Here is a 22,886-nt window from a genome sequence, read left to right as displayed (position 1 = left end):
CGTGCGCAACGCGGGGCACTGTGGGGCGGTCGTCGCGCGTGGCGAGTCCGAGCGCGGTTGGGGGCCAGGTCCTGCTTGTCAAGTTATTGTGGCCCCAAGTAGGGCCGTGCGGCTTTGACTTGTGGTCGGCGAGGTCCTGGGGCACAGCGACGCGCCGAGCGCCCTACGCTATGCTCTCTATTCCCGCCTGGGCTCCTTCCCAGGCTTTCGCATAATTCCTGAGGGTATTCTCCACCCTGTGAGTACACGTATGCATTTTATACGTTGTGATTGGAGGTTCTAACAGCTGTTTCCATATAGATGCAATCCCAAACCTGGCGCCGTGGCGCACTCCTGTAATCCCAGCGACAGGGGAGGCTGAGATGGGAGGATCACAAGTTCCAGGCGCTGCTTAATGAGACCAAAATAATAATAATAATAAATAATACACTAAAGGAACTGGGAGGATGTAGCTCAGTGGTAGGGTGCCCCCGGATTCAATTCCCAGGACCGGAAAAAAAGTGTACATACGAAGCAGACAGGCACGCATAACTATGTGGTAGGGCCTGCATTTTCACTAATTCAGGTAGTTCTGACGCACTGCCAAAGTTTAAGAACTGCAGCCTGAAACTTAATATCCCAAACTTAATTTTGTACCCTTCCCCCTTTTCGAAGACCTGGGAGTTGTCTAGGTCAACTTCAATTCATGGTTATGAACTAATTAGTAGTGTGTCATGAAATCAGCTTAACGAATTGCAACTACAATTTAAAACATGAAGTGTAATACAATAAAATATATAATGTTGGTGTATCTCACATAGTAAAGACAAGAATTGTCAAAGTTTTGTTGATGTGTGCAAGTGTGTTATATGTTGGTGATATTTTTTTTCTCCAGACACTTTACAGGACAAGGATACTAATGCAACTACTGTAGGACCAAAGATGTAATCTGGGATTGTCTCTGACCAGTCAGGACATATGGTCATCTTTGAGTTTATATTCAGGATATAAAATGAATTATATTTAATGGTTCCCCCTGCCTTCCATTCTCTCATTCCCCCAAACTGTCCTCCCCACAAGTTCATGAATCTAACATTAGACTAATCAAGCTGTATCCTTTCCCAAAACTCTTAAGGAATCACCGTAATCTATAGTAATGCATTCAGGTATCCGTGTTCTTTTTAGAATCTAGTATCCTCTAATTTTCCTCTTCCTCCTTAATTTTCAATCCTACTATCAAAGATTTCTATCAATGGTCCTACTTATATTCCTTTACTCCTGGCTGCCCTTCATCTGGAAAACTCCGTTTTTCCCCCTTAACTTTCCAGCTAAGCACATTGGTGCACTCCTGTAATCTCAGCAACTCAGGAGGTTGAGGCAGGAGGATGGGGACTTAGAGGCTAACCTCAGCAACTCAGCAAGGCTCTAAACAACTTTTCTTGGAAAATAGTAAGGATTCAATGTGTAGTACCTTCCAAAACTAGCTCAATCATCACTCTCTGAGTGAGCCAGGTTAAGAAATTTCTCTTGGTTTCACATCTTTGCAGTACAAATTTCCAGCCAGGTGCAGTTGCCTGTGCCTCTAAACCCAGCTATTTAGGAGACTAAATCAGGAAGATTGCAAGTTTGAGGTAGGCTTGGACAACATAGTGAGACCTGGTCTTGAATACATAAACAGAATAGATAAAAAATGTGTGTTAGACCATAGTCCATCCAGCTCTACATTGTTTACCTGACTCTATTCTGTGGAACAAATTATCCCCCACATTTTAAAAACTATATTTATTTTAGTTGTAAATGGACCTTTATTTTATTTATATATAGTACTGAGACTTGAACCCAGGGCCTCACACATGCTAGAGAAGTGCTCTACCACTGAGCCACAACCCCAGCCTTGTATCCCAAAATTTTATAAGTGTTTATGTATTGGTATTAGAATATAAATTTAGATGATAATGTTATTCCTGGATAGTGGGTCTACTAGTAATACCAATTTCCAAAAATTTGTACAGATGATTTGCATCACTTGTGTAATCCAGGGAAAGAAATAAAGCTCTAAAGAATAGAAAATAAAAAGTTGCAATTTTACTTCCTATTGATAGTTTAGGTTATAGTTTTCTTAACTTTTTATTATTCTTATATGTATTGTTTAATTTTTAACTTTGAAATATTTTAGGTATACAGAATTAATTTTAAAGTGTTACAAAAAAGATTTAAACACCAGTGCTTACTTTATAAAAACTTAAAACTGGGCCATATATGGTGGTGCTTGCCAGAGATCCCAGCTGCGAAAAAAGCCGAGGCAGTAGGCCAGAAGTTATAGGTGAGCCTGGGCAACTTGGTAAGACCCTATCTAAAAATAAAACTTAAAAAAGTTCTGGGGAACCAGGAGCATTGGCATCTACCTATAATCCCAGCTACTCTAGAGGCAGAAGCAGAAGGATCACAAATTTGAGGCCAGTCTCAGCAACTTAGTGAGTGAAACTTGTCTCAAAATATTAAAAAAAAAAAAAAAAAAAACAAAACAGTGTTCCCTGGTTGGATCCCCAGCACCAAATATTCAAACACAAAAAGGGGTCTGGGGATATAGCTGAGTGATAGAGCACTAGCTTAGCATACATAAGGTCCTGAGTTCAAACAAACAAACAAAAACTGGGCAAAAGATTTGCATAGACATTTCTTTAAAGATAAAAAATTGGTAAGCACATTTTTAAAAAATCATAAGAAAAATGCAAATCAAAGCCATAATGAGATACCACTTTGTGCCCTCCAGGATCAAGACAAGTTTTGATAAGGATATGGAAAAGCTGGAGCCTTCACACATTCTGGTGGGAAAGTTAAATGGTACAGTCATTTTTGGAAAATGGTTGATAGTTGCTCAAAAAGTTAAATCGAGTTATCATATTACTCTTAAATATACATATAAGATAAAATATGTCCATACATAAATCTGTATACAAATGTTTATAATAGCAGCATTATATATACTAGTCAAAAGGTCACAATAACTGAAATGGTTCAATGGCTAAACAAAAAAGTGATGTTTCCATACAAGGGAGTATTTTGGGGGAATAAATTACTGATATATACTTTATATATATGTTTCCAGGGTTGCTGTAATAAATTACACAAACTGAGTGGCTTAAACAACAGAATGTATTGTCTCATAACTCTGGAGGCCACAAGTCTGAAATCAGGGTATTATCAGGGTTGGTTCTTTCTGAGGGATGTGAAAGAGAATCTTTTCCATTGCCTTTCCCCTAGCTCCTTAGCAGCCTTTGCTAAATAAATAGTGTTCCCTTGTATCTTCTTAGTATCTTCCTGCTATGTGTGTTCCAGTTCCCCCTTTTGTAAGTATACAGTCAGAGCTGAGAGTATAGTTCATTGGTAGAATACTTCCCTAATATGCACAATGATCTAGGTTTGATCCCCAGCACTGCAAACAAACAGAAAAGGTACAGTTACATTGGATTAGAGACCCAATGACCTCTTAATAACTTGATCATCTCCAAAGATTTGGTTTCCAAGTAAGGTCACATTCATAGCTGTTGGGAGTTAGTACTTTAACAACTTTTGGGGGGACACAGTTCAAATAAACCCTGAAAATACTATATTAGGGTGCCAGTGAGTGGCCTGTGCCTGTAATCCTAGGGACTCAGAAGGTTGAGGCTGAAGAATTACAAGTTTGAGGACAGCCTCAGCAACTCAGCAAGATGCTGTCTCTCTCTCTCTCTCTCTCTCTCTCTCTCTCTCTCTCTCTCTCTCTCTCTCTCTCCTCCCTCCCTCCCTCCCTCCCTCCCTCCCCCCCCCTCTCTCTCTGTCTCACACACACACACACACACACACACACACACACATACACAAAGCAGGGGCTGATGTAGCTCAGCAATAGAGCACCTCTGAGTTCAAAAAGAAAATATTAAGTCTGATCTAATTTTACTCAACATTTCTAACACCAAAGGTGTGAGTTTTTCCCCTTTTATCAACCAATTCTTTTGACTCTCCAGACACACTGGCTATACTATAATTCAATTCCATTCTAGTACCAACTTCCCTGAGTTAGCACAAAGCAAACCCCACAGGTTAAGAGTTTAGTCCCCACAAGACTGCCCCCATTTCTAATGCCCTCACAACTCTCAGGTTGCCACCTGAATGAAAGAGAGTGAATTTGGAGTCCCTACTCTGAATTAAGAGCAGACTTCCTCCTGGGGAAAGAAGGAAGCTAAATGGCTAAAGGAAGCTAAAGAATGAAGATCCTTTCCCTGCCCCAGCTCTAATACAGGGTAATTAAATCTATGTATGTATATCATCTGGCTTTTGTTTCTATAAATTGTAACTGCTTCTGTGGGGCTGGTGGAGAAAAGCAGTCTAATTGCTTCTTGATTTGATCAAACTGCATGAAGTTCACAATTTATTTTTCCATCGTTTGTTTATTAAGTGAGCCAGTGGCTAAATCCTCCAGCCAGGGTCCCTGGGTTAGGCTGTCTGTAACATGAACCCAGTTAGTAGGTAGGCATGATTGATGAGATCATTGGGTGTTGATGATGAAACCCCATGTCCAGCTCTTTTTCCCTGGTAGTCCTAGGGTGATGCTGGAAGTTCCAGCCCTCTAGTCACAGGGTTAGATCCTCAGGAATCCTACCCATCACTCTGAAACTAATCTATGGGCCTATCAAGAGTCTCCTATAGGCATATCTCAGGTTTTTGTTTTTGTTAATGAAAAACACTTCCTATCACTTCTGTCATGCAGGAAATTCCAAGGGTTGTAAAAATTGTGCCAGGGGGCTGGGGTTGTGGCTCAGAGGTAGAGCACTCCCCTAGCATGCGTGACACAGCACTGGGTTTGATCCTCAGCACTACATAAAGTAAAATAAAGACATTGTGTTCACCTATAATTAAAAAATAAATATTAAAAAACTGTGCCAGGACCAGGGGCAAAGACCAAATATATATTTCTTATTATATCAAATAAGTGAAAGAGGCCAGTTACAAGAGGCCAAATAGTATATGGCTCCATCTGTATATCCAGAATAGGCAACACTATAGAGACAGAAAGTAGATTAATGGTTGCCTGGAATGAGGAAGGGAGGGAATAGGGAGTGATTGCTGATGGGTAAATTATATGTTCGTACGGATGTTTAAAATATGATGGTGCAAGCCTGTAATCCCAGCTACTCAGGAGGCTGAAGCAGGCCAGCCTGGGCAATTTATCAAAATCCTGACTCAAAGATGGGAGTGCTGGGGGTGTAGCTCAGGAGTAGACTTCTTGCTTAGCATGCAGGAAGCCCTGGGGTCAATCCCCAGTACTGAAGGAAAAAAAAAAGTATATATATATTGAATCTGTAGATTGCTTTGGGCAGATTGATGTTCCATTTTTTTTTATGTCTTTCAGCAATGATTTAAAAAAATTTTTTTAGTTATAGATGGATACAATACCTTTATTTTATTTATTTGTTTTATGTGGTGCTGAGGATTGAACCCAGTGCCTCACATGCGCAAGGCAAGGGCTCTGTCATTGAGCCACAACTCCAGCCACTCAGCAATGTTTTGTAGTTTTCAGTGTATAAATCTATCACCTCCTTTTTTGGTTAAATATATTCTTAGATATTTTTGTTCTTTTAGATGCTATTATATATGGAATTTCTTAACTTCCTATTCTGATAAGTTTTTGTTTATTTGTTTTGTTTTGTACTGGGGATTAAACCCAGGGTTGCTTTACCATTGAGCTACATCACCAGCCCTTTTATTTTTTATTTTAAGACAGAGTCTTGCTAAGTTTCTTAGGGCCTTACTAAATTACTGAGGCTAGCCTTGAATTTATGATCTTCCTGCTTCAGCCTCCCAAGTTGCTGGGTGACAGGCCCTACTCTTGATAGTTCTTTACAAGTATATAGAAACACTACTTAGTTTTTGTTATTGATCTTCTACCCAACAACATTGCTGAATTTGTTTATTAGCTCTAGTAGCTTTCTTATGGATTCTTTGGAATTTTCTATTAGGTCATGTCATCCGCAAGTATAGTTTTATACCCATTCCATTTTGTAAACCTTTTCAATACTATATTGAATAGAAGTGGAGAAAGTGGGCATTTTTTTCTTGTTTTTGATCTTAGGGGGAAGTTTTCACCATGAGTATGATGTTCCCTGTGGATTTTTTTGTAAGTGCCCTTTTTCATGTTGAGCAAATTCTCTTCTATTCCTAGTTTGTTGATTTTTTTGGAGGAGGGGTACTGGGGATTGAATGCAGAGACACTTTACCACTGAATTATATCCCCAGTCCTTTATCCTGAGTTCAGCTGAGGACTGAACCCAGGACCATGCGTGTGCTAGAAAAGTGCTCTGCCATGAGCTAAATTTCCAACCCCTGTTTTTTTAGATTTTGAGACAGGGTCTCACTAAGTTGTTGAGGGCCTTGCTAAATTGCTGAGGCTGGTCTCAAACCTGAGATCACCTGCCTTAGCCTCCCAAGTCTCAGGGATTACAGGCCTATGCCACTGTGCCCAGCTACTTTTCTGCATATTCTCCAGATATTTTTTGTAATTATCATAGTGATTACATAGAGCATCCTAAAGTTATAGTAATCTAATTTAAATTCATACTAACATCTTCAATTGCAGTAAAAAACCATTCATACAGTTTTCTTCCCCCTTCATATTATTGGTGTTATAAATTCTATCTCTATACATTGTATACCCAACAATATAGATTTATTTATTTATTGCAGTATTAAGAATTGAACCCAGGGGTACTTTACTACTGTGTTGTACCCCTCTTTCCCTTTTTTTCACTAAGTTTCCAGAATGGCCTCCCAACTTTTTATCCTCTTGCCTTGGGCTCCCAAATAGCTGGGATTATGGGCGTATGCCACCCTGCTCAGCCCTAATAGCACAGATTTAAATTTATAATTTTTATGCATTTGTCCTTTTTTGAGATTTAAATTTTAAATTTATAATTTTTATGCATTTGACCTACCTACCTTCCTTTCTTCTCTCCTTCCTCCCTCCCTCCCCCCCACTTTCTCTATCTCTCTCTCTTTCAGATGGGGGGTGGGGTCTCACAATGTTGCCTGGGCTGGTCTTAAATTCCTGTGGTCCTCCTGCTCAGCCTCCTGAGAAGCTGGGAATACAGGTATAAGCCACTGCACCTTGCTCAGTCCTGTGAAAATAAGAAGTGGAGTTACAAACCAAAATTACAATAATACTGATTTTTATATTTGCCTGTACATTTATCATCACTGCAGATCTTTATATCTTTGGCTTGTGAGCATCCTTTCATTTCAACCTGAAGGCTCCCTTTAGGGTTCCTTGTAGGGCTGGGAGCATGCAAAGAAGATCTGCTATGCTTCCTCCAGTTAAAAAGAGGAAAAGGGAAATGGGCTGTTATCTGCTTAGGACCAACTCTACCACCATGCTGGTGAAGAATGCATATTTTGAGTAAAAATGCCATGAAACATTCCTACCTCTTAAAGCTTTTTCTTGCTTGAGTGTTTGCTTGGTTGTGGTAAATTTTTGACTTTTCCAGAGCTTCTAATTGTCTAGAAGGCTTCTAGTTGTTTCTGCTTGTTTCTGTGGGGAATTCAAATTGGCAATGATTTTTTTTTTTTTTAAATATAGAGAGCATTTTGGGAAACTGGCACTATCATTCGGAGCTTGTGATTGTGCCAGGAGGATAATCTGTATGTGTGTTTGTATATTTTTGTATTTGTATATATGTGTGCAAATTTGTGTATGTTTATGTATATGTGTATGTGTATAAACACATACACACAGAGATGATATATGTATCTGAAAAGCCTTAAAATGCTAATATACTACTGACCTAGAAATTAAACTTCTATAAACTTGGCTTAAGGAAATAATCATGTATGTGTGTAGGCCATTTGGGGTACAAGTATATTTCTTGTCCACATTCCTTATAGTAATGAAATACTGGTAGAAATATTTATGTCCAATAGTAGGGGTTGTTAAAATATACCATGGACCACCATGCTGTAGGATGCTAAAACTCATGTTTTAAGGAAGATTTAATTTCAGCAAACTTATATTCCTTAACATTTTTAAAATGTTAAAATAGATCACATTATAGGTCACATTATAAATCTTAGCAAATACAACGAAATAGAGATAATTTCTTCATCCTATGAAATCAGAATAGAGTGAAGTTAGAGATTAACGATAAGATAAAAAAAAATCACTCTAATACCTGGGAACTAAATAGTATGCTTTTGAATGAGGAATGGATAGCAGAAGAAATCAGGGGAGAAATAAAAAAAATTCTTACAAATGAGAATAGTGATAACATATCAAAATCCTTGGGACAGCATAAAGGCAGTTCTAAGAAGAAAATTTATAGCCTTAGTTCATACTTTACAAAAAATAATTCAACATTACGTATCAAGTCCCTAGAAAAAGACAAACAAATCAACACCAAAATCAGTAGAAGTTAGTAATTGAAATCAGAGCCAAAATCAATGAAATGGAGAATAAAAAATAATACAAAGGATCAATGAAATAAAGAGTTGGTTTTTTGAAAAGATAAACCAGATTGATAAATCTTTAGCCAAATTAACCAAAATACAGAGAAAGAGGACTCAAATAAAATTGGAGGTGATAAAGGAAATATCTCTGGTCAGGGTGGCATATGCCTATAATCCCAGCAGCTTGGGATGCTGAGACAGGAGGATTGTGAGTTCAAAGCCAGCCTCAGCAATGGCAAGGTGCTTATCAATCCAAAAAAAAATTCAGGAGTACTAACCCATTCACAATAACCTAAAAAGAAAAGAAAAAAAACAACTCAAAACTTTGTAATTAATCTAATGAAGGATGGGACAAAACAGATGTGAAGACCAATGGAATAGAATAGGAGACAAACCTACATAAAAAGAGTTACTTCGTACTAGATAAAGGTATTAGAACATACATAGGAGGAAAGATAGCCTTTTTAATAAATGGTGCAGGGCAAACTGGAAAGTCATATGTAAAAGACCCCTTTCTTGACCTCTGTCTCACACCCTGCACTGAAGTCAACTCAAAGTGGATCAAAGACCTAGGAATTAGACTGGAAACTCTGCAACTGCTAGAATGGGAGAAGATTTTTGCCACCTGTTCCTGAGGACATTAACATCCATAATATATAAAGAACTCAAAAAAACACCAAAAAAATTTTGATAAATGGACAAAAAAACTAAATAGACAATTCTCAAAAGAAGAAATACAAATGGCCATATATTTACATGAAAAAATACTCAACATCTTTAACAATTAGGGAAATGCAAAACAAAACTACACTGAGATTTCATCTTACTTCAATCAGAATGGCAATAATGAGGAATAAAAATAATAAGTGTTGGCGAGGATGTATGGAAAAGATATTTCATACATAGTTATTAGGACTGCGAATTAGCACAAACAATCTGGAAAAACAGTATAGAGATTCTTCAAAAAACTAGAAATGAAACAACCTATGACCCAGCTATCCCACTCTTCAGTATATATCCAAAAGATCTAAAATCAGCATACTAGCTGGGCACGGTGGCACAAGCCTATGATCCCAGCAACTCAGGAGTCTGAAACAGTAAGATCATGAGTTCAAAGCCAGCCTCAGTAACTTAATGAGGCCCTAAGCAACTTAGTGAGACCCTGTCTCAAAATAAAAAGTAAAATGGGCATGGGATGTGGCTGAGTGGGTAAGTGCACCTGGGTTCAATCCCTGGTACCAAAAAATAAATAGATTAAAAGAAAAATAAAATCAGCATACTATAGAGACACAGCCATATCAGTGTTTATAGCAGCAGAATTCACAATAGCCAAGCTATGGGATCAACTTAGGTACCCTTCAACAGATGAATGGATTAGGAAATGTGCTACATGTACACAAAGGAGTATTACTTAGCCATACAGAAGAATGAAATTATGACTTTTGCTGGAAAATGGATGAAACTGGAGACTTTCATGCTAAGTGAAATAAACCAGACCCAAGAAGTCAAAATTTGAATGTTTTCTCTGATATGCAGAAGCTAGTCCAAATAAAAAGGGTTAAAAGCAGGGGGGAGATCCAAGATAGTTGACTGGAAGGAGGTTGCATTCCTTGTTGCTCCATGACTTGAGATTCAAACAGAGGAACTGACTTCCTTAACATGACTCCTAAAGTACAACAAATAAAACCAAAAATCAACAAGTGTTTTTTCTCTACAAAGCAGTTGTTGCCACCCACTGATCCCCTGCTGTTTACCTACTCTTTGTCTGCCATGATCACCCACTGTCTACCAGCATATCACCTGCCTTTTGAGCATAGATTGCTCATGACTATTGCCTATCGTCAGCCATTTTCCCATTACCTGCCTCTTACTTGCCTGCAGCCCGATGAGCACTTTCGGATCCCAACGTGCACCTGTGGATCACCTGCCATGAGCTTGCCCACTGCCCCCTGCTGCCTGGAAGTCCACTGTCACAGTACCTGCAGGTTACATGTAGCTGCCACCATTTTGGGACACTGGCCAGGGCCTGCAGGTTTGCAGCAGTCTGGGGGCGTGGCCACCTCAGTCTGGGGACACCAACCAGGGCCTGGAGATATGTTGTCAGGATACCTGCAAGTCTGTTGCACCTGAGGTCTTTCTGCTGGGTGTGCTAGTGGCCACCATCTGGCTGCTTTTTGGTAAGGTCGCTCCTTTGTGTGAGTGCATCCCTGGTGGTCTCTCTGCAAGTTGAAATGGCATTGAGATCTTGGGACTGCAGCAAGGCAGACCCTGGGGAATCTGACAACAGGTCCGTCAGATTGTAGTTGGGCTTGAATGGGCCAGTCTGGGTCTAGCACGCCTTGTGGAAAGCTGGAGACTAGGGGCAGTTCCCTGGGGGGAGCTCAGGTTGGAGAAACTGGAGAAAACCAGACTCTCTCCAGCTTATTGAGTCCTGAAGTACTCAGGGACAAAGAGGCTGGCTACAACAGGTGGGTATCCTGAAAGAGGGTGTGAGAGCATCTTGCTATCAGCTTACCCACCCAACCAGTCAGGCACCCACCAGACTGGAGCTATCATTAAACTTCAGACAACACCAATAAGTGGAGAAAGGAAGCTGAGAAAATTTTTAAAAGTCAACAGAAGATATCATTCAATTACATCGAAACTTTCCTTTTTTTTCTTTTGCACTCTCACATCTCTACCATCTTTGAATACAATATCTTTCATGCATCAATTTATTGAGGGATGGGATGTCTGAATAGTATACTACAGTTTTGTTGTGTATCCTTATATTTTTACTTTTTTAATATTTATTTTTTAGTTTTAGGTGGACACAATATCTTTATTTTATATTTATGTAGTGCTGAGAATAGAATCCAGTGCCTTATGCATGCTAGGCGAGTGCACTACCACTTGAGCCACATCCCCAGCCCCTTTACTTTTTTTTAAAAAATCTGTATATATTTTTTCTCTCACCTGTCTCCCTGGATTCTCTGCTCACTTCTTTCATACTAATAGCCAACCTCTTAATTCCTCCTTTTTCTTACTATAAATTTTTACCTCTATCTTCTCTCCTTCTCCCTCAAAAACATCACATCTTACACTACTTATGTTCCCTCATTGTCTATCACACTACTTATGTTCCCTCATTGTCCATCGTTAGAAACGGTAAACCTTTTTAGCAAACTTACTGTTTATCTTGTTGATAATAATTGAACACATCATTTCTGTTTATGGCAAAAAAACTGTAGATGCCTTGATAGGAGCTATTTAGTTTAAAGGTGTATATTGTTTGCATTGGGTACTGTTCATATTAGTTTCTCCCTTAAAGATGAGATACTGGAAGCCTTCAGGAACACTATAAGACTACAGGGTAGAAACTGTTCTGCCTCAGATCCATACCACTAAATGGGAAGACACACAAACAACATGAAAAAAAAAACCAAGGGAACAAAGTGCCTCAAACAAACCAAGATGTTTCAACAATAGAATCAATAGACAACACAGTAGAGGAAATGTCAGAGAAGGAGTTTAGAAGATACGTAGGCTGATTTTCAAAATAAAGCATGGTATCAGAGACAAAATATAAGAAGTGAAAGATCACTTCAATAAAGAGGCAAAGATTATAAAAAGGAATCAAGCAGAAATACTTGAAATGAAGGAAACAAAAAAACAAATTAAAGTTTCAGTGGAAAGTATCATCAACAGACTAGACCACTTAGAAGACAGAACCTCAGGCAATGAAAACAAAATATACACTCTTGAAAATAAAGTCAACCGCACAGAGAAGATGGTAAGAAACCATGAAAAAAACTTCCAAGAAATATGGGATATCATGAAAAGACCAAATTTAAGATTTATCAGAATAGATTAAGGCCTGGAGGTACAAACCAAAGGAATACACAATCTTTTTAAAGACATAATATTAGAAAATTTCCCAAATTTAAAGAATGAAATGGAAAATCAAGTACAAGAGGCTTACATGACACCAAGTATACAAAGTTACAGCAGACCCACATCAAGGTACATTATACTGAAAATGACTAGCATATAGAATAATGATGGAATTTTTAAAAAGGATATGAGAGAAAAAAACTCAAATTACATATAAGGAGAAACCAATTTGGATTTCAGCTGATTTTTCAACCCAGACCCTCAATGCCAGGAGGCCCTGGAATAACATATATCAAGCTCTGAAAGAAAATGAATGCCAGCCAAGAAAACTATACCCAGCATAATTAAGCTTCAGATTTGAAGATGAAATAAAAACCTTCCATGATAAACAAACGTTAAAAGAATTCACAACTAAAAAGCCTGCCCTACAGAACATTCTCAGCAAAATATTGTATGAGGAGAAATTGAAAAAAAAATACAAGAACACTGAAAACTAACAAAGGGAGGAGCTACACAAAGGAGAGGTCAATCAAAGGAGAAACTAAGTCACATTAAAAAACAAAAAAAACCCAAAATGACTGGGAATTACAAATCACAATAATAATCTGAAAGTTAATGGCCTAAACTCATCATTCAAAAGAGAGACTGGCAGATTGGATTAAAAAAAGTAACAATATGCTGTCTTCAAGAGATTCACTTCCTAGGAAAAGACATTCACAGACTGAAGGTGAAAGGTTGGGAAAAACATATCACTCACATGGACTGTGTAAACAAGCAGGGGTTTCTATCCTCATAAAGTGGAAGTGGGACTCTAAGTGAACTCACAAAGTGGACTACAAACCAGAGTTAGTCAGAAGGGATAAAGAAGGACATCTCATACTGCTTAAAAAAATCATAATCAACAAGATATAACGATAATGAATTTTTATGTCCCCCAAAATGGAGCATCTAAGTACATCAAACAAACCTTTCTCAATTTCAAGAACCAAATGGACCACAACACAATAATACTGGGTAACTTCAACACACCTTTGTCACCACTGGATAGATCTTCCAAACAAAAACTAAACAAACTATAGAACTAAATAATACAATCAATGATTTAGACTTAATGGACATATATAGAGTATTTCATCCATCACTGAGCAAATACACCTTCTCAGCAGCACATGGGTCCTTCTCTAAAATAGACCATACGTTATGCCACAAAGCACCTCTCAGAAAAAAAAAAATTAGAGGTATTACCTGCATTCTATCAGATCATAATGGAATAAAATTAGAAATCAATGGTAAAATAAAAAATAAAAGCTACTCCAACTCCTGGAGACTAAATAATATGCTATAATGAACAATAGATAGCAGAAGACATCAGGGAGAAGATAGAACAATTATTAGAGGTAAATGAGAACACTGATAAGACATCAAAATCTCTGGGACACTATGAAAGTACTAAGAAGAAAGTTCATTGCATTGAGCTCATTTGTTAAGAAGAATAAAAAGTCAAAAAATAAATGTGGTGTAACTCAAAGCCTTAGAAAAAGAAGACCAAAAGTAGAAATAATTAAAATGAGCTGAAATCAAAGAAACTGAAACTAAAGAAACAATTAAAAATTGGTAAAACAAAAAAGTTGGTTCTTTGAAAAAATATAAATAAAGTTGATAAACCCTTAGCCATGCTAATGAAGAGAAGGAGAGAGAATACTCAAATTACTAAAATTCGTGATGAAACAGGAATTATCACAATGGACACTATTGAAATACAGAAGATAATTAAAACTATTTTGAAAATTTATACTCCAATAAAATAGAAAATCTCAAAGACACTGACAAATTTCTAGAGACATATGATCTACCCAAACTGAATCAGGACATACACAATTTAAACATCAATTTCAAGCAGTGAGTGGAAGACACCATCAAAAGCCTACCAACCAAGAAAAGCCCGGACCAGATGGTTTCTCTGTCAAGTTCTAGAAGACCATCAAAGAAGAACTAATATCAATACTCTTCAAATTATTCCATGAAATAGAAAAGGAGGGAACCCTCATTCTATGAGGCTAATATCACCCTGATACCAAAACCAGACAAAGATATATCAAGGAAAGAAAACTTTAAACCAATATCCCAGATAAACATAGACACAAAAATTCTCAATAAAATTCTGGCAAATCATATACAAAATCATTAAAATGATAGTGCACCACGATCAAATGAGGTTTATCCCAGGGGTGCAAGGTTGGTTCAACATACAGAAATCAATAAACATATTATATCATATCAATAGACTTAAAGACAAGAATCATATGATTATCTCAATAGATTCAGAAAAAGCATCTGACAAAATACAGCACATCTTCATGTTCAAAACACTAGAAAAACTAGGGATAGTAGAAACATACCTCAACATTGTAAAAGCTATTGACTAAGCCCAAGGCCAACATCATTCTAAATGGAGAAAAATTGAAAGCATTCCCTCTAAAAACTGGAACAAGACAGGGATGCCCTCTTTCACCACTTCTATTCAACATGGTCCTTAAAACTCTAGCCAGAGCAATCAGAGGAAAGAAATTACAAATAGGAAAATAAGAACTCAAAACCATTGCTGTTTGCCAAGGACATGATTCTATATTTAGAATATCCAAAACATTCCACCAGAAAACTTCTAGAACTAATAAATGAATTCAGTAAAGTAGCAGGATATAAAATCAATACCCATAAATCAAATGCATTTCTATACATAAGCAATGAATCCACTGCAAGAGAAATTAGGAAAACTACCCCATTTATGATAGTATAAAAAAATTGGGAATCAATCAAACTAGAAAGGTGAAAGCCTACCAACCAAGAAGCTGGTTGGTAGACTCTCACCCTGTATAATGAAAACTACAGAACACTAAAGAAATTGAAGAAGACCTTAGACGATAGAAAGATCTCCCATGCTCTTGGATAACAGAAATAATATTGTCAAAATGGCCATACTACCAAAACTGTTATACAGATTTAATGCAATTCCTACTAAAATCCCAAGGACATTCTTCATAGAACTAGAAAAAGCAATCATGAAATTCATTTGGAAAACTAATAAGAGACCCAGACTAGCCAAAGCAATCCTTAGCAAGAAGAGTGAAGCAGGAGGTATCACAATACCAGACCTCAAACTATGCTACAGAGCAATAGTAACAAAAACACCATGGTATTGGTACCAAAATAGACATGTAGACCAATGGTACAAAATAGAAGACACAGAGACAAACTCACATAAATATAGTTATCTCATACTAGACAAAGGTGCCGAAAACATACATTGGAGAAAAGATAACCTCTTCAACAAATGGTGCTGGGAAAACTGGAAATCCATATGTAGCAAAATGAAATTAAACCTCCATCTCTCACCCTGAACAAAAAATTAACTCAAAGTGGATCAAAGACTTATGCACTAGAACAGAGAACTTAGGCCTAATAGAAGACAAATTGGACCCAAATCTTCATCATGTCGGCTTAGGATCTGACTTCCCTAACAAGTCTCCTAAACCACAAGGAGTAAAATTATGAATCAATAAACAGGATGTATTCAAACTAAAAAAGTTTCTTCTCAGCAAAGGAAACAATCAATAACATGAAGAGAGAGCCTACAGAATGGGAGAAAATCTTTACCATATACACCTCAGGTAGAGCACTAATCTCCAGGATATATAAAGAATTCAAAAAACTTAACACCAAAAAACCAAACCCAATCAATAAATGGGCTAAGGAACTGAACAGACACTTCACAGAAGAAGATATACAATCAATCCACAAACACATGAAAAAATGTTCATCATCTCTAGCAGTTAGAGAAATGCAAATCAAAACTAACTATAAAATTTCATCTCACTCCAGTCAGAACAGCAATTATCAAGAATATAAGCAACAATAAATGTTGATGAAGATGTAGGGGAAAAGGTACACTTATACCTTGCTGGTGGGACTACAAACTGGTGCAACCATTATGGAAAGCATTATGGAGATTCCTCAGAAAACTTGGAATGTAACCACGATTTGACCCAACTATCTCACTCCTCGGTTTATACACAAAGGACTTAAAATCAGCATACTACAGTGATGCAACCACCTCAATGTTTACAGCAGCTCAATTCACAATAGCTAAATTATGGAATCAATCTAGATGCCCTTCAACAGATGAATGGGTAAGGAAAATGTGGTACATATACACAATGGAATATTACTCAGCCTGAAAGAAAAATGAAATTATGGCATTTGCAAGTAAATGGATGGAACTAGAGAACATTATGCTAAGTGAAATAAGCCAATCCCCAAAAGTCAAAGGCCGAAGGTGTTCTCTGATAAGTGGATGCTGATCCAAAGTGGGGAGACAGGTAGGAAAGAATGAAGGAATTTGGGATTGTTCAGAGAGGAGTGAGGGGAGGGGTGGGGCTGTGGGGATGGGAAAGTCTGTAATATAAGACAGACAATATTACCCTATATACATGTAATGACTGCACTATTGGTGTGACTCTGCACCACGTACAGCCAGAGGAATGAGAAGAAGTTGTGCTCCATTTGTGTACAATGTGTCAAAAAGCATTCTACTCATGTATAACTAATTAGAACAAATTAAAAAAAAATAGAAGGGAAAAAGAGGGAAAGGAAAAGGGTGGGGGGGAAGGTTTGGGGGAGGAAAAGGGTGAGTGGGAAGGATTCTATCAAAGTAGAAGAAAGATCAGTGGACTAGATGAAGGGGATTGAGAGGGAGGGAAAAAGGTTGGGATAAGGGAAGAACAGTGGAGTGAATGTGACCTAACTTTTCCTATGTACTTTTAGTGAGACAGATCTCATTAAATTGTCTAGGCTAACCTCAAAATAGGAAAAGAGAAAGTTTTGAGGTTGGCCTGGACAATTTAGCGAGACCTGTCTCAAAAAAATAAATAAACATAATAAAAATCTGTTGGGGCTTGGGCTTGTAGCTTAGTAGTAGAGTGCTTGCCTAGCACATTTGAAGCACTGGGTTAGATCCTTAGCACCACATTAAAAAATAAATGAATAAAGGTATTGTCTCCATCTACAACTAAAAATATTATAAACAAAAATAATTGTTGGTTTCCAGAATATTAAGTAATACAGGACTGGGGATGTAGCTCCATGGTAAAGCACTTGCCTAGCATGCACAATGTCCTGGGTTCTGGGGATTGAACCTAGGTTCAGGCCTAGTGGTCAAATGATTTTTAGAAAACAACTTCCTTGTCAGGTATAGTGGCACACACCTGTAATCCCAGCCACTCAGGGGACTGAGGCAAGAGACTCACAAATTCAAGGCCAGCCTCTTCAATTTAGGCAGACCCTGTCTCAGAAATAAAAAGGGCTTGGGAGTGTGGCTTAGTAGTAGAGGGCCTCTAGATTCAATCTCTAATACCACAAAAATCAAACAAATAAATACAAATAAAATTAATCTGACCTCCAGCGGCAATCATTACTGCCTTAAATCAAATCCATTTAGGATTGCCCACTCCCCAAACTCTTCCTCACTGTATCTATCCCTAATCTGGGTCCCCAAAATCCCTCTAGCTTTGTTTCAGCTCCCATTTACAGATCATTAATTGTCCTCTGAACTTCGTGGTTGCTACCACTTAAAATGGTAGCAACTGTGAGCTACTATTTTATTGAAGAGGACAAGGCTAAGAAACATTGAATGGATTCTCCCAGGACAGAATGAAACCTTGTACCAGGCAACATATTAATCCCATACAAATATGAACTCATTTAATCCTCAAAGAGAAGATAGGACATAATACCCCTGTTTTTCAAAGGAGGAATTGTGGCCCCGGAGAAGTTCTAGCTCCTAATTATTAATGGATCTCAGATTCCAATCCAGGTATTCTGGCTCCAGAAGACTTTTAAACACTGCTTTGCTGTCTTGTATACTTCATAAAATAAATAATAATAATTTTTAATAATATTTAATGTGACAACGCAGAAAATGCTGAGGTTCAAAATTTTATGTGTCCAAATACTCATAGCTTGTGGGTGAGGGTGTAAAAAACCCCACTGCTGGAGTTCCAGGTTCATTATAGTGCTTATTAATACAATATAAAGAATATTCCTTAGAGCTTCACAGTGTGAATTTACGTCTTTTGCAAGGGTTAACAGGCCAGAAACACGTTCAAAAATAGCCCTGCAAGTTAGAAGTAGAAAGTTGTTGGTTTGCTTAATAACAATAACAGAGATTCGGAAAAAAAGGCTTTTCTTAGTAAATTAAACTCAAAACGCAGAAGTGTAGATTTCCCCCAGGTCCTGGAGCCAGTTCGTGGCCTGGGACAGGTCCTCAGGCAGGTTCGGCACCGAAGGTGCAGCCTGGCACCTTAGGGCCGGGACAGAGCAGGTGGGAGGCAGTAGGGTGGGGCTGTGCTGGCCCAGGCTCACTCTCCGCACCTCGGCCAGTCGGCCGTCAGTCCGTCCCCTCCCTCGCCAGCCGCCGCCTGCCCTCCGCCCGGAGCCCCGCGCGATGCGGAGCGGGGCGGGCGCGGCTGCGAGGCCCCTCCCCGGCGCCCGCCGCGGCCGTGCGAGCAGCGGAGGAGGCGGGAGCGTGAGGCCTCCGCGTTCATGGCGTCTCCCGGGTGAGTGCCGCCTTGGGCCGCGCCGCCACCTCGCGCGGGGCGCTGGCCCAGCGGGGGCCGGGCCCCGAGCTACCGGTGTTTTGTACCCACGTCCTGACTTGGCCTCGGACGCGGCCCCGGCGTTCCCTCCTTCCAGGTCCGCGGACCGCGGACTCGGCCTCCCCGCCGACCTTGGGCGGACGCGGCCGGGCCAGGGTCGTGGCGCCGGGTCGGGGTGGGGGTGACCAGAACAGCCGCGGGCTGTGGGCAGGGGTCGGAGCACTAGGCCTGAGGGTCTGGGTGACGTGGAAAGGGTTTGGTACTGGGGTCGCGTCGGAGAATCGGGATGCGGGTCTTCGCAGAGGCCTCGGGGAGGCTCACCCGCCCCTGGCGTCTGCGTTTCTGGCGTTTGAACTTGATTGCGTTGGAAGCTGAGGTTCGGTGTCGCTGTCGTTAGGATGTTCCTAGGGTGTCCCAGGATGGCAGGGCAGACAGACAGCCCTATCCTTGCCCAGAGCTGAAAAGCCGGCCTGGCGTCTCATCCGTCCAGCCGGCACCCACCGGCCTGCTTAGGGTGGTTGATATAATTCTCATATTACCTTTTTATTTATTTTTGTTAATGTTCTTTCTTTTAGGAAATGATGGTGACACATATAGTTTGTAATTTTTTTGGCACTTGAGAAAATAAAACTCAGAATTAATTATAACCTTTTTGATAGTTTTGCTGGACATGAAATCTGAGATTGGCATTTAATCAAACACCTTCATTTTACAGAGGCAGAAAATTAGTCTCAAGGTCATCCCATTAGTTGGTAAAATTCTTCTTTGACTATTGCCAATCATTCAGAGGGTCTTAGACCCAGTAGCAATGGTAGCAATTCATGTTATACATCTTTACAGTGCACTGTAAAGGTGTGTTTGAGAAATGACCCACAGCCTTCTGTGTTATACATCTTTACAGCTGCTGGGAGACCTGTAGGTTGAAGATAGGGATGCTGTGTCTCTTACAAATGAGACCTGAGCTAGACAGTAATTTGGCTCAGTCCAGTGGCCTGCATGAAGCAAGCTGAACTTGAATCTAGGCCTACAGACTCTAGCTGCAGGCCCACTGTTTTTCTAGGCTTGGGAGCAGCAATCACTACTGGGACCTGGCCTTTTCACTGCCAGCTCTGTACCCAGTACTTTGAGCTCATAAATAGGATAAGCAGTGGCCCATCCCTAGGAAGGCCAGGTTGATTGACTCAGGAGTTCAAGGTCCCTCTGCATTCCTGTCCCACTTGTCAAGAAAGTGCAAGGCAGGGCCTCCTAGAGTCAGCATGTGGGTGACTGAGCCTGTGTAGAATTGTCATGAAGCTTTGAAAAAATCATGGTGCACTTGGTTCCTAAGCACACTACTTTTTAGACTTGGATCAGAGGATAACAATGTTGGGCTGGTAATTCTGTGAGCCAGTTGGGCCTAAACTATGCCCCTGTTGTAAGTGACATTCAATATGTGTGGTTCGAGCTATTTGTGACCCAGAATCTGCAGTGTGTAGTAATTTTTAATTTTATGAGGAGTATACATTGCAAAACTGAGGTCACAAAACCTTTAGTATTCTTCATTTTGTTTTATGGAGGAAAACTATGTGCTTATTACTGGATATACAATGCACATCTCTTACAAATGAGACCTGAGCTAGACTGAGTAATTTGGCTCAGTCCAGTGGCCTGCATGAAGCACATCTCCAGACATGACTCCCAAGTGTCTCCTTATAGGGACAGTGCTTCCTGAGACCCCTGGCCTGTCTTAGTCAGCTGATTACAATCATCAAACCTACTGCAGTAGGTGTTGGGGGAAGCAAATCCAGAAATATAGGGCAGAGGTAGGAGAAAAGTTGAATTCTGACTGAAGTGTTTATGCAGGGGTTTCCAAATCCATTGTTTTTTATTGATAGGGTCCATGAGAGAGCTAAGAAAGAAAGAAGAAATCTTAAGCATTTTTGCAGAGCTTTTGAATGTGTCAGGCATTGTGTTAAAGAAAAAGGTGTGTTTGAGAAATGACCCACAGCCTTTTGTGTGGAGACAAGGCCAGAGGAGGTGGCAGGGCCAGACTCTGGGCTCATTGTCTTACTAATTGCTGAAGGGCCTTTCTTGCCCATATCGTGGTGTTGAGCTCTGGGAGAAACCATGTGAAGCAATATGGAGTAGGCAGAGGGGCAGAAAACACATAATGCTCACCCCCCCTGCCACCAGCTAGCCTTTCCTGAACACATAACACTCACCCAGCTCCCACCATCCCTGTTCCTTATCTGCCCTTCCCTGCCCTTTCTACAACTGCCTAAATCTCCTTTCCTTGCCTTGCTTAACATTGCCTTCTCTGCTTGCTTTTTCATTGTTGGTGTTTCCTTGGGTTCTGTGATCTGTTTTTATTTCTCTCTCTTTTTTTAAGTGTTACTGTGGATTGAACTCAGGGCTCAGGGACATTCTACCACTGAGCTTCATTTCATCCCTAACCCTTTTTTTATTTTGACAGAGTCTTGCTCAGTTACCCAGGCTATCTTCAAACTATGTTCCTCCTCCCTCAACCTTCTGTGTTTTAGAGATTACAGCTGTGTGCCACCATGCTCAGCCTATTTCTGTAGCTTTAACTGTTGGTCCATGATTTATAGGTGGGTTTCTGGGGTTGTTTCTGTGTTCCCTGAAATTGTGTGTAGTGTTAGGTATGGTGTATATTTTTCCTGGAAGCTTCTTTGGCTTTCATCAGATTCTCAAAGGTGTTCTTATCCCTAACAATCCCTAACCATCCATCCTGAATTCCCAGATTTTCATTTCTGTCTGTGCACTAGATATAGCTCCTCAAGTTCCTTTAATAAACCTGGGTTACCTATACAAAGTATAGACATTTTTCAGATTTTATTGGTAGATAATTTGAGTAACATAAAATGTATAAGACAGAAAATAAAAATCAAATTTAATCCAGGTTTCTCTAGACCATTACCCCTTTTTCTTCCCCCTGTGGTACTGAGGATCAAACCTAGGGCCCTTCATCCCTGAGCTACATCCCCAGCTCTCTTTAAATTTTGTATTTAGAGACAGTTTCGCTAAGTTGTCAAGATTGGCCTCAAACTTGTGATCCTTTTGCCTCAGCCTCTCAAGTCACTGGGACTACAGGTGTGCACTACTGCTTGTGACTATACCACCACTCTTAAATTACTGGTGTATAGGAGCTGGGGTTGTGGCTCAGTGGCAGAGTGCTTGCCTCACACATGTGAGGCACTGGGTTCAAGCCTCAGCACTACATAAAAATAAATAAACAAAATAAAGATATTGTGTCCATGTATAACTATATCTGTGTAGGAGTCATTGAAAGATCCTCAGCAAATGCCTGAAACAGTGGCTAATATAAAATTCTATGTTTTTTTCGTACATACCTATGAAAAGTTTAATTTGTGATCAAGTTTAATTTATGAACTAGGCACAATAAGAGATTCACAACAATAACAATAAAATAGATCATTTGTAATAATATACTAGAATAAAAGTTTGTGACTTGGGACCATTATTAAATGAAGTAAGGGCTATTGAACACAAGCTGTGACATAGCTGATCTGATAAATGACTACTAAATGACTGATGGGTAGTGTATATAGATCATGGATACACTGGGAAAAAAGATGATTCATGTCCTGGGTGTGACAGGGCTGGACAGCAGATTTCATCATGCTATTAGAATAGCACAAAATTTAAAACTTAGGAATTATTTATTTCTGGAATTTTCCATGTAACATTTCTAGACTGAAAATGACCATGGATAACTGATGCTATGGAAAGCAAAACTAGGGATAAGAGAGAACTACTGTATTTTTAAATATTCTGTTAATCTTAGAGAGACAGCCTTACAGAAATAAGAGTCCTTCTCTGTTTCCCATCTGTGGTTGGACTACCTGACAGACTTTTCCTTTGCATTTACATATCATGTTTTTTCTTTAC

General features: G+C 39.4%; 1 protein-coding gene across 4 annotated transcripts in view; it reads left to right on the top strand.

Annotated features, from left to right (window-relative positions):
* The window catches only part of Urgcp (upregulator of cell proliferation), a 47,246-nt gene that overhangs the window by 262 nt on the left and 24,098 nt on the right, over positions 1-22,886 (top strand). Inside the window, exon 1 of one of the 4 annotated variants that reach the window (XM_026410643.2) lies at positions 40-238. The exons of 1 other annotated variant lie outside the window; for it this stretch is intronic. Coding sequence is in view for 1 of the 3 variants with exons in the window: in XM_026410642.2 (XP_026266427.1) it covers positions 18,925-18,938 (14 nt within the window). In the remaining 2 variants the exon portion in view is untranslated. Of the gene's footprint in view, positions 1-39; positions 239-18,863; positions 18,939-22,886 lie in introns of those variants that run through there. 2 more of the 4 variants (XM_026410642.2, XM_026410646.2) reach the window with 2 other exon arrangements.

This window comes from Urocitellus parryii, chromosome 3 (genome assembly GCF_045843805.1).
Source record: "Urocitellus parryii isolate mUroPar1 chromosome 3, mUroPar1.hap1, whole genome shotgun sequence".
Classification (NCBI taxonomy): Eukaryota; Metazoa; Chordata; class Mammalia; order Rodentia; family Sciuridae; genus Urocitellus; species Urocitellus parryii.
Note: the sequence above shows the minus strand (reverse complement) of the source record. Positions and strands in the feature narration are given on the sequence as shown.